This window comes from Acromyrmex echinatior, chromosome 5, assembly GCF_024713525.1.
Source record: "Acromyrmex echinatior isolate Ae372 chromosome 5, ASM2471352v2, whole genome shotgun sequence".
Classification (NCBI taxonomy): Eukaryota; Metazoa; Arthropoda; class Insecta; order Hymenoptera; family Formicidae; genus Acromyrmex; species Acromyrmex echinatior.
In genome coordinates, this window is record NC_141856.1 from 3,593,827 (window position 1) to 3,611,092 (window position 17,266).

Genomic DNA, 17,266 nt, shown 5'->3' on the forward strand with positions numbered 1-17,266 from the left:
ACTTTTTTCACTTCATCCTAGATAGTATACACAAATTTTGACAAAAATAAAAATATGCGATATTTGAATTCAATTCTTCTATTTTCGGTATATAGCAACATTGTGATTCTTTAACCAGAAAACATCATTTATAATATATATACAAAATGTAAAGAACAAGTATCAATAACAAATAAGTTTAAAATATACTAATTGTTTACTATTACAGTATAAAAATTACCATAATTATATTCATAACGTAGATTCATGCAATCTTGTAATCATCACATTTTTTTGTTATTATAACAAAAAAATTATTTGTCAATCGTTCAATAATTTTTAACCCTTCAGATCAGGATGAACCATTCGTAAGTTAATAATTATTTTTTCCAATTTAATTTTGCATTGCTTGGAATCCAAGAATTTATCTTCATCTCTACATTGTCTCAGTAATTTGGCCGTCGCACCAATATGTAATAGTATTATCATTTTCAAAACACATATCGTTAGAAGTTTGTGCATAATAAAAATTGTAGGTATATAATCTCCAAGGTCCTGAAACATATATTCCGTATTATATATACGAGGTCTGTTCAAAAACTATCGCGAATTTTGTGTTTTTTCAAAAATTATTTATTTATTCATAAATATCTATTTTGTCCCCTTCAAAGTAATCCCCATCAGATATTATACACTTGTGCCAACGTTTTTTCCAATCCTCGAAGCACTTCAAAAAATCATTTTTTGTGATCTTGTTCAGCTCCTCCTTCGATGCCGTCTTTATCTCCTCAATCGTAGCATAGCATCGTCCTTTCATGGGCCTCTTCAATTTCGAGGACAAGATTTCGGGAACAAGAAAAAGTCACAGGGGGCCAGATCTGGGAAATACGGTGGCTGCGGCATCATTAGTGTGTTGTTTTTGGCCAAAAATTCGCGCACAAGCAACGATGTGTGAGCAGGGGCGTTATCATGTAAAAGCCAATTTCGCGGCGACCCGTCTCATGCCCAAATCATTGGTAAAAATCGAATGGCATGAGCCAATCGATATGTTTAGGTCCTCAGTAACTTTTCTAACGGTTTCGGATTCGACGATTGGCCAATACTATTTTCTTCACTTCATCAATGTTTTCGTCTGTTGTTGACGTGCTCGGGCGTCCGGCACGCTCTTCGTCTTCACTTCTTCTCCCTCTGAAAACATTGTACCACCGATAAACGTTGCTTCGGTCCAAGGTAGCTTCACCATATGTCACAGTCAACATTCAGAATGCGTCCACTTAATTTTGTTTTTCATACAAAATTTGATACAGATTCTTTGATCCATTTTTTGGAATAGGCAAAAATCGAAGACGAGCCAAAACACGTGCAAGCAAAGCAGCTGTCAAAAATTAACTGAACATTCAAAATGGCCGAACTTGTCGGCATAAGTGAGAGACATGAGTACCAACATAATGCCACAAAAAAAATCGAAAATCGAATATACGTAACCCGCGGAAATTCAAAATTCGCGATACTTTTTGAACAGACCTCGTATGTTTATGTTTTACGTTTAAGTTTAATACATGTATACCTACATCAGCATCAATTAAGAGGTTATTTTTATACGCGACTATAATGAATATATCGCTAAATATAATAGATTATCATATGAAAAACGAGTGTTTGTAGCTGCAAATATGAAAACGAAATATGTATAGATATTAGATAATATACATAAATTTTGATAACAAAAATAAAAATGTGTGATACTTTGAATTCAATTTCTTCTATTTTTAGTATATAACAACATTGCGATTCTTAATTCAATGTTAGTTTACTTTGTTCAAATATTAATTTTATTCTTTAAATGATCACATATATTAAATATTCATAGATTCAAGTATATATAATACATAGATTATATATAGATAGATATATATATATATATACATAAATTAAATATATTGTAAACAATTATTTAAATATGTATACAATTATTCTATTTATTTTTCTATTTGCTATCTACTTCTCTATTTATTTTTGTATAGTTCCTTATTTAATTTTTTTTTTAATTTTTCATATATAAAGCTAGTATTATAAGTAGAAACTATACGACAGGAAAGCAACTCTTAGATTTCAGAGTAACATGAATGTTACGAGTGGTGAAAGATTGAAAGGGATAATCTAGAAAAAAGCTACGAGATCAAGGCCCTCCGATGGCTTACTTATTACTTTTCTAGATCATCCTCACCACTTGTAGTGTTCATGTCCGTCTGAAAACTAACAGCTTTGCAAAAGAGGCTATATAGAAATCTCTATCGGAAATGAATTTTTTAAAATTATATACTACGAAATTACGGCTAAATAATTGCGGTATTCCTATCTACGCCGTAATTAAGGTGTAAATAAATTCGTCACTCCTGTCGATCTTTAAATAAATTCTACAATATCTTTCTACCTCACAATTTTTAGATAGCTCACAATTAACCTACAAATAATCTAATTTAATAACCTACAAAATATTCGTTGCCAGTGTAGTATATAAAGGATAAAATTAGTGAGCAAATCACATTTAATCGCGTTTTCAAAATATAAAAATTGTTAGATTTTCAGGGTTTGTGAGTATGCCAGCAACTGGAAGACAGTTTCCATAGACGTTGAGTCTGAAAGGAAAACTTTGATTTTCGGGCATTTGCGCACAATCATCATCGTATCCAGCGGAGTGTTGATAATCTTACACGTAAAATTATAGCCATTTTTAACGCATAATTCAAATGTAATATCAGGCTACAGTAAACCGCGTAGGTTGATCAATATATAAGTTAAAGCTCTTCTGCACCGAAACGCTGACATTGAAAGCATTTCCTCTTCTTCCAACTCGTTCACATTATTCGCGCTCAGTCTTTCAGTTTCCAATAACAGTACTACTACTTAAGTCAATTATTTTGAAAACTATGATAAAATTAAGTGATTAAATTATTATTATCCATCATTAATAACCGTCGCTACTATTTTTTTTTTCATTTAATACAGATAACGCATGTATTCTGGATAATTCAATGGCAATGACCTCACCTGTATAAGTAGCTCTTATTCTTACAAGATAAAGCAGCAGATTTTCTTGGCGAGGAAAGTCACGAATGTTTATTTGAATTGCGTTGTGCATTAATCAACATATGCAGATGAATGTTGTCATTATTGGCATGGTGGAAGACAAGAGGTCTGTTCTTTTTGGCTAAACTTGTGCATCAGTTTATCTTTATTCCTTTTCTTTCTTCCTAAGATATGTTCGCGTCGCATGTTTCAACATACTCCTACTTCTTCCAACCGCAGCTCCTACTCACTCAAACGCACTCGTTAGAATGAGTAAGAGCTATGGTAAAAACATGTTGAAACATGTATGTGACGTGACAAACCTCTAAAGAGAAAAGTGTAGCAGTGTGCATACTATACGTCATGATCTGCCAATCAAATACAAGTTATTCAAATGTTAATCAAACAAATGCTAGCATTCTATTGGTTGAACAAATTTGACTACTGCACATCCTTGAAATTGTCTTCTTCCACCATGATTGTTGGTGAATTTTTAATACAGACATAATATCTCTAGATCGAGCATTGTTAAAAATTTGAGAAATGGGATAGTCCTCATTTAGAAAAAGACGCACTCATTTGATCCAGAGAAAATCAAGGGAGAGTGGAACAGATTCAGCCGGAAGTCGCCATTTTCAATTTATCATTGGAGTGAATAGAAAATGTGGTACGAGTGTCATAGAACATATGGTACTGCACATATAGTATTGTACAGTACTAGTTTGTGTGTATGTATATATATATGTACATATGCATATTTGCAGAAGTGCACAATAAATGACGGAATCAATCAGAGAAAAAAATACTCTCCGCTCCACTCTCCCTTAATTCTCTCTGAGCCAAATTAGAGTACCTATAATAAGAATTATGGCCAACAAAGCGTGAATGAGGTAAAACTGGAAACGCATCGAAACGCGCACGCATTTTCAAATATTGGGTCATCTAAAAAGTATCCGCGGTTTTTTGTCATTAGATATGTGTTGATGGTCATATATCTAGTGACAAAGTACCGCGGATACTTTTTAGATGACCCAATATTTAAAAATTTACTGCCAGTACTGAAAATCTATAGTGTACGTAATGTAAATTATAGATTTTCAGTATTGGTAAATTTTGGAATACAAGCTGAAGTGTAAAACTGAAATTGTATGTACATATAACAAACTAGTCAAAAATTATAATGGATCGACATCGAATCGACGTACTGAGATAAGATCATTCCTCTAAAAATATATAATTCAATCAGCGCGGAAAAAATTTCTAACAATTGCAAAATAAATATTCTGCTGAACGCAGAGGGAGAGAGCCAATGATTTTATAATGAATAAATTAAAGAAGAATGACAACAGAGATAAATATGAATAGAATGAAAGTTAAATTTATTTAAAAATAAATAGTATAAAAATGAATGAGCTTGAAAATAGGATTTTAAGAGTATCAACTACTTTTTTAAAAATGTATTTAATTTTTTATTAGATATATTTATTACGATATTTTAGTATATACACAATTTTTGTCAATTTATATCCAAAATATTATCAGTGACAATAGAATTGTATAATAATACAAAATAATAAATCAATATATTCTATATACACTTTCTTGTATTATATTTGAAATACGAATTCATCAAACACAATCGAAACATCATCTTTTTTCACCATACGCTTGCCATTTCCAGTCTCCCGATTCAGTCTGCATTTCTGTATTTCTTCATTAAAATGGACCTGGAATAACATACGTCATTTAATAATTTATTTATATTGAAAAATCACAAAAGCAATTTTTACTAATTTCATATTATATTTATAATATTGAATTATTAGATGAAGTTCAGTCTTGTCCTGTTTTAGTCCAAATTTTTTGTCTTTTTGATAATAGGATCTCGAAGAAAATGAACATATTTTAAAATCCTTTTTCGCAGAGTTTGTGCACTAATCTGCTATACAGCCAGGCATTGTAGCTCTAATGTGTCAACAAAAAAAAAGGTTAAGTTATAATGACTACACAATATAAATCACATTTTTATTTCATTAAATGAATATATAATTCCACTGCAATCCATTTGTCATTCTTCTCAATTTGAATGACTCGAATAAAATGATCAGTAAATAAACAACTCACCTCTGACAACAGAAAACTATCTTGAAAGTGTAAATGGTGTACACTATATGTATGTACACTGATACATAAGTATACATAGGTATGCAACTTCCGCTTCAATTTGGCGGACCAATTATCTGTTGGACGTACTCTTATTATAGGTACTCTAGGCCAAATAAGTGCGTCCTTTTCTAAATGAGGACTACTTCCACTCATCCCCTCAAATGTGCAATCTAAAGATACTATGTCTATGGTTTTTACCAGCTAAATTTTTAATGTCCATGGAGGAAAAAGGAAGAGATCAAACTCGGGAATGAAGACCTATTTCACCTAGAATGCATTCGCTTTTCAAGTTCACTAAAGTCACTAGATTTATAAAGTATTCCAATTAATTTCTGAAATGTTGCATCAATATGGCGGAAGTGTACATAGTACACGTTCAAGTACACAATAGTCTATTGGATGCTGCTATCCTAACCAAAATTTTTGCGTAGACACTTATCGGTATCTGCTTTTCTTTGCTCGAGAATGTTAAGATTATTTCACGTGTGTTTCATCTTCTGAATTGTACTTATATGTATCCTTTATGCACTTTTATGCATTATACTTCTACATAAATAAATCTGTGTCATATGTGTCAGTAGTAAATTTGTATCTGACAAAATCAGGGTTATCAAAATTAATATGGCTGTATACGGTATCATCAATTAATCGTCAATTGAATGATGTTCAATTGAATTCGCCCATTTCAATTTTCAATTAAACGTCTTTTAATTAATTCCGCCTGAATCAATCGAAAAGTTTGAGTTAAATTTATTTAAATCATTTGTTCAATTGAATTTGCTCATTTTAATTTTCAATTATATTTTTATCTTTTAATTATTTTTGTCTTCGTTAATTATTAATTTTAAAAACTTTAATGGATAAAATGAACAATCCTGGTCTATTACTGATAATGAGATTGAATCTTCTCGTAGAATTACAGAGCTCTCCTCTTCCTTTCGTCCGCTTACTGTGAAATTCTTCACAGTTTGAAAAAGAAACGAATGGATTGCTCTTTGCCGTCGATGGAGGAATCTGCATCTGACATCCTTGAATCCTGATTTTCGAGCAAAGTTAATCTTGAGAGATCCACGCGATTGAGCGACACACTCTGTGTAAGGCAAAAAAGCTGCCGGGCTGTTGGGTATGAAGTATGTTTGGATGCGAAACGGAATGGTGCATTTCCGTTGTGCCGATGGTCAGCCTTCCCATCGTTATAAATCGCCTGAATCATTTCGATTTGTGATTTCTTTGGATTATTGGATTAGATTGAATGAAGCCTCTTTGTCGCACCTTCAATGCTTGGTTATTCATCATGATAGAAGATATATCAGTTGCCCATTTTTCCCCATTTTTTTACCTTTTTTCCTCTCCTCTCATTTATTAAATATACAAGACTCTTCTCAATCTTCTAACATACCACCATCTCCAAACGTTTCTGATTCCTTGATATCCTCTGATGCACCTATCGGTCAAAATTTCTCGTTCAATTTATCGTCTCATCGTAATACTTTTAACATTACTTACATAAATTTGCACTCGTTCATTCCTCTCCTTCCCTCCTTTCTGATACATTGTCGCTACATAGATTTGACATTTTGGCTGTCAATGAGATCTGGCTATATGAGACGGACGATTCTAGTTTTCTATGTATAGATAGTTACTGCTTTAGCCATTCTGACAGACGTATTAATGCCCTCGATGGCGGCATCACCCTATATGTATGTAATTTGTCATCTTTTTGTGACATTAGCTCTGTCGTCTCTCTCGATGGCCTATCCATCAACATTATCGGAATTATTGTAATTCTTCATCGTAAACGTATCGACAATTTTTCAATTTATAAACCTCCAAACTCACCCCTTTCGAAATTATGTACTCTTGTCATACTTTTATGTAAATAATGTTATGGTAAGCATGGCTGGTTTCATTATTTGCATGGGCGATATAATATAATAAGATTGGAAATAAGACTGTTTATGTTATTATTTTAAATAATGGAAACGCCACTACGCCTATGGTCTGAAGTCTGAGGTTAAGATGTTAAACTATTATATATATATTCATTTAAATGAATTAATTTTAGAAATTATAATTGCGTGCCGATATGATTGTCGGACTTTCAACATAATCTGAAATATTAATAATCTCCCCAAATTTCCCAAATTTAATCTTAAAAAACTGTAATAAACTTATTACGAAAATTGCCTTGATCAAGAGTCGAACCCTGATCTCTCGCATTCCATGCGAGCGTCTTAAACCTTTAGACTACCGAGACCTTAGCAATATTCCTCGCAATAACCGATTTTAATATAGATATGCTTAATCAATCGAACTGAGGTGTACATCGTATTAATAACATCTCATCATTTTTCTTTCTGAAGCAAAGTAAACTCTCCTACATATGTACCTGCGATACGACTTCACTTCTTGATCTGACTACCACATCTGATGTTGCTGTGCTATAGGTTGGTGCTAGCGACATTTTTGATATCAATGACCTTCATCATTTTTGCTCTTTTGAATTTGAAGCCCTGTCGCACTCGGCATACAGTACTTAGAAGTTGTATATCGAATGCAGCTGAGACAGCAATTTCTCGTGAACTCGAATAAGTCGACCGGTCTCACATTTATGATGCACCTAGCCCAAATGGTAAGGTAAATAATTTCCTAATTACTGTCACGTCAATTTTTAATCGCCATGCTCCTATTATTTTTAAGCATAACTTGTCCGCCCGCATTGTAGCTCACCTCGACGATTCACAGACTTATTAAAATAAACAATCGCACTCTTGCAAAGTTTAAACATACTCATTCTGATAAACATTGGCTGAATTATAAACTGCTTCGAAATACCACTACAGTTGCCATTAGAAGAGAAAAGTAAACTTTTCCATCCTCTTCATAATTCCTCGCGCCTATTCTGACGAAATCTCTCCACTTTAGGCGGATATAATTCTTTCTCATCTTACGCTATTCCATCCCATCTCCATAATCTCTCTTCTCTCTAAATGATTACTTTATCTCTTCTCGTCCTTCTTCCTCGTATTCTTTTGATACGCTGGATTACTTCCTTCTCACCACCCTTTATTATTACAGACTCCTTCACATTTGTGAAGAAGCAGCCAAGGTGAGCCAACCTGTAGTAGGTGGGGTGAAAAGTAACCTCCTTGGGAATGAAAAAAATTTTTTTCTTATGCAGAATCTCGCCCAAAATATGGCGTGTTCGCTCAGTACTAATCTTTGTAACATCTGCTAGCTCGCGCACCTGCACTTTCCGGTCAGCCAATACCATTTCATGTATTTTTTTGACATTTTCCTCGGTAACCGCATCGGAGGGCCTGCCGCTGCGGACTTCATCGGTAGTGGAGTTGCGGCCACCACGAAACTCTCGAAACCAATATTTGACGGTGTAATCTGACGGAGTATTAGCCACATAATATTTATCCAACTTTTCTTTTGTTTCCTTCGCCGTTTTGCCTCTCAAAAAATAATGTTTTATGAGAGAACGAAAATCGTTTTCGCAAACACGTCAACAACAATCCCTTTTGACAACAATGGCCCTTTTGACTTATCTGGCATGTTTTTACGCACTATCCATATTGTTTAGATTCTTTTCTAGACATCCTTAATCACTGTCTATCTGAAAATATGTTTCTTACATGGAAACTCTCTGTTGTCATTCCTCTTCCAAAAATTCGTGACCCTAATTCCTTTTCTTCTCTCCGTCCAATTTCCTTTTCACTCGTCAATTAAAGGACTTTTAATTAACTCTGCTTAAATCAGTCGTTAATTAAATGATGTTCAATTGAATTCGCCCATTTCAATTTTCAATTTAACATCTTTTACTCCATCTAACTTCCGTAAAGTTAATCTCCGTTTTGTTTTAACCTCCGTAAAAGTCATGTCTTGACCTCCCATGTAGCAACCGCATGCGCATTTGTTTACTTTTACGGAAGTCAGTCCCGACAAGTTACTTTTAGAAGTTCGACTGTAATTAACTCCGCTTGAATCAATCGTCAATCGGAAAGTTTGAATTAAATTTGCTTAAATCAATCATCAATAGAATGATGTCGAATTAAATTTGCTCATTTCAATTGTCAATTAAACATGTAATTTAATTTAAAATGTAATTAATTATTTACAATTCTGATCAAGATAGAGATAGATTGAAAAATAAATATCATCACAAATATCGTCACAAAATAAATATCAGTCACTGAATGTTGTATATAACGGTTCTCGATTTACTCATAAACTCGATTTATTCTAATTACGGATATTGAACGGTGTAAAAACCGGAATACGAAAATGATCGCGAACGATCCGAATTTCAATACTTGATCGCTAGTGTTCCGGCAAATTCCGTTTCTCACGGCGGTAAGTAGCGCCGAAACTTCTAGAAATCGCACGCGTACGCCATGTGTACGTGTTAAAGTGTGATCAACTCTAGGGTGATATATACTACAGCGCGCATACTATATTCCGTAAAATCTTACAAAACGAAACGTCCTTTTCAAGAGAGAAAGAGGAACAAAAACGGAAGCAAAAACGACTAATGCCTCGTACGACAATCCTATATAAGCTTCCACGCCTGTGAAATCAATGTTGAGTCAATCGAAAACTGTGCCATCCACTGAACGAAATGTCTGAAATAAGCTGCGCGAATTATCGTATGAATATTCGTACGTTCCCTCCGTCGAATAAATGTTCGAAGTCGCCAATGAACTGCTCGTAACATCCATTCGACACCTGCTTCAAACACAGCAAGAAAAGCTGCAAATAAATTATGGTCCGTTGGAATAGAAATATCTGACGTGTATGGAGTTTATTTCAGCGATGAGGAAACGATGTTCGATGACAAACATATCGCCTTGGATGGTAAAACGATGACATAATTATAAATAGGAAAATATATGATGGAACACCTAGATTGCATGAATTAATTTTCATAAAATTTCTCAACGAAATTATCTGTACAGATACTGATATATAAATTTATATATATTCTATTGAACAAACGTTCACCAATGCTGTCATAGCGCGGATAATCAAGTACTGGACACAGGATAACAGGAGACACAAATTTAAGAACATAATCGCGCCATTGGTATTGAGTAAAAAAGTTAGAATGGGTATAAACAAAGAGTCTAAAAACTAAGATTGACGGGTATCCGAGATAGAGATAGATCCGAAGTAAAATATTCAATTGAAACGGATCTTTCGAATCCGAATCTGTTTCCAACTGTTTAGATATTCGAACCGTTAAAGTTTAATGATTAAACCATTCTTTATTCGGATTTCAAATCTCTCAATATCTTTCTTTATACATACAGCTCAGTGAGAAATGACAATCGATGTCGAATTAGATTCGATTTGATGTTGATTCCATTGTCATTTCTGGAAGGGTGTGTGTGTGTGTATGTGTATATATGTATGAGAGAGCGAAAGAGTGAAGACTCAAGAGAGAGGGAGGGAGGGAGTGTGTGAAAAAGAGCAAAAAATAGTGAGACCAAGAAAGAGAGAGCAAGAAAGCGAGAGAAAAACTTTATATATTTATTTTGGTTTATACAATATATTAATTTAGGCTGAATATACTTTTATATTAGGTGTAGTAAAAAGAAATCCATTATTTTTGCAATAGATGGCTTTAGTAATCTGTATCTCGTCTACGCGTGATTACTAAAACCATCTATTGGAAAAATAATGGATTTCTTTTTACTACACCTAATATATTAATACAATTTTAATTTTAATTTAATATATAATTTTATATATTTTAATATAATTTTAATTAACTAAACAGATCATATTTTTATTAATAAAGTACAATAGTTAATTTCTGCAAAATAAGGGGGTGTCGCTTTAGAAATATACCTATATCAGTCATCAGCAATTTTCCTTTAGTGAAGTCTGTAATTTAATCAGAAACCAGATTTATGATATAATGGATCCAAAAGATTGAATCCGGATGGATTCGGATATCCGGATCCAGATTCGCAGAATATTGTATTTCAATATTCGGGATAATATCATTATCCGGATATTCGGATACCCGAATATCTATAGATCCGGACAAAATCATCAACCTTAGTTATCTCTACATCGAGAAGAATAATGGCGAAAAAGAAAAATGATCAATGACTTGGAAATAATTACGTAGCGTTCATATTTGATAAAATTCGATACGAACTCAATGATATGGAGATTAGCCGCAACAGAAACGTCGAAGTTACCAGTATTATCAAGAACTATCTGTCACTGATATACGACAAATCTTTAATTGCGCTGAACGCTAGATAGAACTCTAGATCCGACATAACGGAAACACTTTAATTTTTGCGTACCGCTAAACATGTTGTTAAGTTTCTTCGAAGATTACAAACGCGTGGTCGTCGACGCTCGCCACGAATTGATTTTGATACGAGCTTGCAACGACAATCGCTTGGTAGGAAATCCTGCGACGGAAGTTGAATTATTCAAAATATAGTGGCGGATGCCTCACATTATGTTAAACAAGACCAATAAACTATCAATGCTACAAGCATTAGAAAGCGATCATTATCTGAGCATGAGTTTTTGCTCATGATATCTGTATGAGTATCCTCTGTTAAAGGATACAACCAAATATTCATGGGCCGTCAAAGCAGTGACTCAGCTTGAGAAACTGCGATACATTGTTTTTGCTTTGCAGATCGGCCGAAAGAATCATGTCTCAAGATGCTAACGTATTTGACAATTGTAATTTGTGAAACTTTATTTAAATTCGGAGTTTTATCCGTTGACGATGATTTGAATTTGGATTTTGGCAAAAAAAGATACTTGTTTGATATGTAAGCGCGTTTTTGTAAAGCCTATTACAGAATCAACTGCTTCGAATCGCTGCGAGACTTGGTTTCGTTTATCAAGAAAAGACTTTTTGCGGCATTTTACTCATTCATTGTTCCCGACAAAACATCCGGCAAGAGTGCCACCGTGAATGTACGAATAGAATTTGACTGTAAGAAGAATGTGCCCGCTAAGTACCTCCTATTGTCTCATCATACATGATCGTGTACTTCGTTGTCTAACATAGCGCAAAATCATGAAAATTGCAACGTTAGCAAGTATCCAGAATTTAAAAGAGAGAAAAAAAACTGGGATGAGGTGCAGTCTCGAGAAATTGGTCTCGTTATATCGACGTTTGTGGAACTGCAAGAATTCATCGTCGAAAAAAGATTTACCATCACAATGAAATAGGTGTTGAATAAGAGAACCATTCTCACGCACTACATTTTTTTTGTTCTAGGCTATAGAATTTTCTTACGATATCCAACAAATCTTGGTTGAGTGTTTATCATCATGGATTGCGATGGGACGACAGGATAATTCCGTACAGCATGGCGAGGCTTTTAATTACAGAGACCGAGATAGAAGAGAATAAAGCTATCGTATAGGGTGGGCCATCTATTGGTACGTTTTTGAATTTCGTCGTATGGCAACACCGAACGAGCTACAGACCCGAAATTTTGACAGTTTATTAGTCATACCGTCCGCGGCACGAAACAACATGTTTTCTCTTGAAGAGCGTTTTGAAATTTTAAAAACTTATTTTCAAAGTCAGTGCTGTGTCGCCGAAACTGTACGAATTTTGAAAAGAAATATGGAGCACCGAAGGAGCTATACGCAAATTGGTGAGGAAAGTTCGTGAGAAAGGGATGTTAGTGGATGACAGAAGTGGTCCCAGAGCTCGGACAGTGCGCACACCCGAGAATATTGAGGCTGTGGCCCAAAGTGTGAGACAATTCCAGCTTTGAAAAACAATAGTCCAAAATGTCATTAATAATTGGGGTGACCGAATGGCATACTGTAAGGCCAGTAGAGGGAGCCACATGAACGAAATCGTTTTTCATTCTTGACGCGGATACTTTTAGCTTCACAACAAAAAAAAAATTAATAAAAAATATCAATGTATGCTCATTTGATCGCATTTTTAAAAACGTACCAATAGATGGCCCACCCTGTATATATCAAAAGACACGAAAAAGAATGGTTGGCAGATATATTTGACAACGATGATGTAATCGAAACTCTGGATGTGCATTACGAAGATGTAAAATCTCTTAGTAATCTAGATTATTATATTATGCGATGTGGAAAATACGCTAAGTATTGCACTTTACAAAATGTTCTTCTCTCCCTTCTACTTTATTTTCTCCTTCTTATGTTCCCCTTTCTTTTAGTTTTCCATTTCAACCTTCCTGTCTTTATATATCATACTTTATCTCTTAGCTTCCTAGAGAGATGATCAATTTCGATTCCCATCGCATTGCCTAATCGATAACACATCATTTTGACATACATAGGTATTTATTATAAATTTATTTGTTCTAAACTCATTATACATATACAATGAATGTCGGCATTTTACTCTTTTTCTATCGTCATTATTATTTCTTATGTGCTTGTCTTATATCAAAGATAATTTTTGCCTCTTTCTTTTAATTTTAACTTATTACTTGCGACTTGTTTTGTACCTTTCTTTTTATTGTTTACGACTCGATTTGTACTTTTTTTATTATTTGTATTTACTTCCGTCGTTAATTTATTATTATAATTTATACATGCTCAACAGAAACATGTCGTCCTTATACACACACACGATTCGGAGGAGCACATTTGTGTCAATTATAATCGTTTGTTTGATTTCCTCTCAATTTGGAGCGAGTTTTATAGTTAATATTGCGTCCGAATGCGTGCGAATTTTATTTAATTTCTTATGTTTTATCTATGTTACATTTCTAATGTTAATTTATTTATCACATTGAAAATGATCCAACAAGGATCGAAACGTTTGTTTTGTTCACCTTCTGATTGTCAAATTATAATTTACGTTTTTAATTTTATGACATGTTTTATTTTATTTTTTTACTATTTATACAATTTGTCATTTTATGTTGATTGTTTTTAGGCTCGTAACCCCTTTTTCCTTTTTACTTATTTACAAAATGTATTTAAAATATTTAACTGGTGGTCCATGGTGATGCGACCAGAAAGAACTGAGGAAGATTTTTAAAATAAATGTATGTTATCGTATTAATATTTTATTTTTGTTACTCGTATCACCCACAGTAATACGATAGACTAAGTAAGTACAGTAGATAGATACTCTAAGTAAGTACAGTAGATAGATATTTATCGAGACGTTGAAAGTGGACCGATTCAATAGCGATTTGATAGCTGTTTAATAGTTGTCCGATAGCAGTTGAATAGCGATTCGATAGCAGTTGGATAGCGGTTCGATAGCTATTTAATAGCTATTCAATAACTCTTTATAGCTATTCGACTGTGTATTGATAGTGGTTCGATATATGTTTGATAGATATACGTTTAATTGCGCTTCAATGATATACGGAGCGCTGCAACAGATGAAAAAATGCTGAAGTTTCTTCATGGACTCTTTCGAACGCAACGTTTTATCATATACTTTTTTTCTCGAAGCAATATACTTTTGACCGAGATATTGTATTTTTGCCACTGAGCATTGATAAAAAGGCACTAAGTAGGTACGCTCCAGCGTAGAGCAACTTTGCGTGCGTGCGTGCGTGCGTGCGTGCGTGCGTGCGTGCGTGCGTGCGTGCGTGCGTGCGTGCGTGCGTGCGTGCGTGCGTGCGTGCGTGCGTGCGTGCGTGCGTGCGTGCGTGCGTGCGTGCGTGCGTGCGTGCGTGCGTGCGTGCGTGCGTGCGTGCGTGCGTGCGTGCGTGCGTGCGTGCGTGCGTGCGTGCGTGCGTGCGTGCGTGCGTGCGTGCGTGCGTGCGTGCGTGCGTGCGTGCGTGCGTGCGTGCGTGCGTGCGTGCGTGCGTGCGTGCGTGCGTGCGTGCGTGCGTGCGTGCGTGCGTGCGTGCGTGCGTGCGTGCGTGCGTGCGTGCGTGCGTGCGTGCGTGCGTGCGTGCGTGCGTGCGTGCGTGCGTGCGTGCGTGCGTGCGTGCGTGCGTGCGTGCGTGCGTGCGTGCGTGCGTGCGTGCGTGCGTGCGTGCGTGCGTGCGTGCGTGCGTGCGTGCGTGCGTGCGTGCGTGTTTAAGGCCGAACATTTGGTCCCCGATGCCAGTCGCAACGCCGCAGAGGACCGTCCCTTCCACTTTTGCTCCACCTAGCACGGCTGCACACGCTGAGCGCGGTGACACTTGGTGGAGCCGCGTGTTGGTGCGCGTGCGCGTACATGCTCACACGTGTCCATTAACATTTAACGTATAGTATAACGTGTGGATTAATTTCCTGTGCATCGTTTACAGTCTCACGTTTTTTCTTCAAGTCGTCGTATTTGTACCAATGTGTATTTACGAGTGCATGCTCCACCAAGTGTCTCCGCGCTCAGCGTGCGCAGCCGTGCTAGGTGGAGCAAAAGTGGAAGGGACGGTCCTCTGCGGCGTTGCGACTGGCATCGGGGACCAAATGTTCGGCCTTAAACACGCACGCCGTGAGCTTACTGTTATTCGATTGTTCGTTCTGCACTAGCAGCGATTTGAACTGAAGCTTTCTTTTGTAAGAATAGAGTAGAGTGGAATTTGAATGCTCACTATACGTTTCAGGAAGCAGAGACGTCACATGCTACAATCCTCAATCAATTTGCATGTACCTCGGTATATACTATTATTACAAACTACTATTACAAAACAGCATATTTTGCGCTTATTTTTAAGCAGTTTTTGCTCCCTCTTCTATGATACAGTAATCATGTACGACAAATCTGTCTTGTTAGAAATTTTGTTACTTGACAATGACGGCAAACCGTATCCACCTTCTGCACCCGTATATATGATTATTTCGCAGAAAATGCATGAACGTAATTATAATATACCCAAACATATATATGTCATTGTACGCGAAAATCGCAACGGATATATAAATCTATTGATGCAACATTACAATATCAATACTGATTATCGAAGAAAATATTGATACGTCTATTTCTCGAGGTATTAATATATCTACATCTTCAAATATTTCCACATATTCGAAGAAGTTTAACTTTGTCATATCGGTAGATAAATGGCAAATAATGAAACCTATAAAAAAAAATATATAATTATCGGGTTTACTTTAAAATCAGGTTGGACTGACATAATAACCGAAAAATTGTGGCAGCAGCAAAAACTTGCTTGTGTTTTTAAATTTAAAAAGCACAATGTACATATTAGTGCAGAAGCACGCTGTTATATTTCAAGGCAGTTGCACGAAATATGCTGCAACTATTGCAGGCATACTGTTCAGAATACCGAGCGACGATACCAATGTTATTTTTCAGTGCACAGTAGAAAATATATGTTCTGCGAAACATGATATAAATAAGAAAAGATATCTTAAAGGTAAGAAACGTGTACTAATTGCTGATAAAATGATTGACCAACGTAAAGATGCAATATCTTTCCGCCGAGAAGAGGCAAAACGTTTAAAGACGTTTGGAGACAAAGATCCTCCAATTCTTCCTTCTTCTACAATTGCCTTTTACGCAGGGAAAGCAGGAAAGCTTTTGAAAGACAAAGGAAGAAAGATTGTTGCAACAGCATGGATTAGTATTTAGTAATCCTGTATTAAACATGTTAAATAATGCAAAGCACAGTAAATACATTGGATCAATTATTAATATTAGCTTACCCTTTTTTTGCATATACTGAACCACTGAACAACAATTATTATATTTGGCAAAGCATAAAAGTGATCCAGAAGCGTTTTGACGCTTGATACCACAGGCGGCATAATTAAACGCGAAACGTCACAAGATTCCCCGATATTTTTATACCAATGCGTTTTTTTATTAACAAAGACGGTAATTCCAGTATTTCAAATGATCTCATCTGATCATAGAGCGATGACAATCGCGTTTTTTTGCGCAATATTATTGCTAAAGGTATTCCTATACCATATATGATTATATCCGATTTTGGTTGGGCCATTCTAATCGCGGTTTCGAATGTTTTTGCGAAATGTAATGACTTGAAGGACTATTTATTTCAAAAGTGCTACATGACTATAGTTATGGGAACTACTAACATGATTCCATCATGTTACATAAGATTAGAAGTTAGTCATCTAA

At 35.4% G+C, this 17,266-nt stretch overlaps 1 protein-coding gene and 1 long non-coding RNA gene across 7 annotated transcripts in view; both read right to left on the reverse strand.

Annotated features, from left to right (window-relative positions):
- Positions 1–17,266, reverse strand: part of Mob3 (MOB kinase activator 3) — an 85,908-nt gene that overhangs the window by 54,525 nt on the left and 14,117 nt on the right. The window contains exon 1 of one of the 6 annotated variants that reach the window (XM_011054296.2): positions 221–1,139. The exons of the other annotated variants lie outside the window; for them this stretch is intronic. Within the exon in view, the coding sequence (XP_011052598.1) occupies positions 221–235 (15 nt within the window). The 5' untranslated portion in view covers positions 236–1,139. Of the gene's footprint in view, positions 1–220; positions 1,140–17,266 lie in introns of those variants that run through there. 6 annotated transcript variants of the gene reach the window in all.
- Positions 4,782–13,020, reverse strand: LOC147909696 (uncharacterized). Its single transcript, XR_015545236.1, has 2 exons — positions 5,173–13,020; positions 4,782–5,013 (listed from the first exon to the last, which is right to left on the reverse strand). It is a non-coding gene; the product is annotated as an uncharacterized LOC147909696 (long non-coding RNA).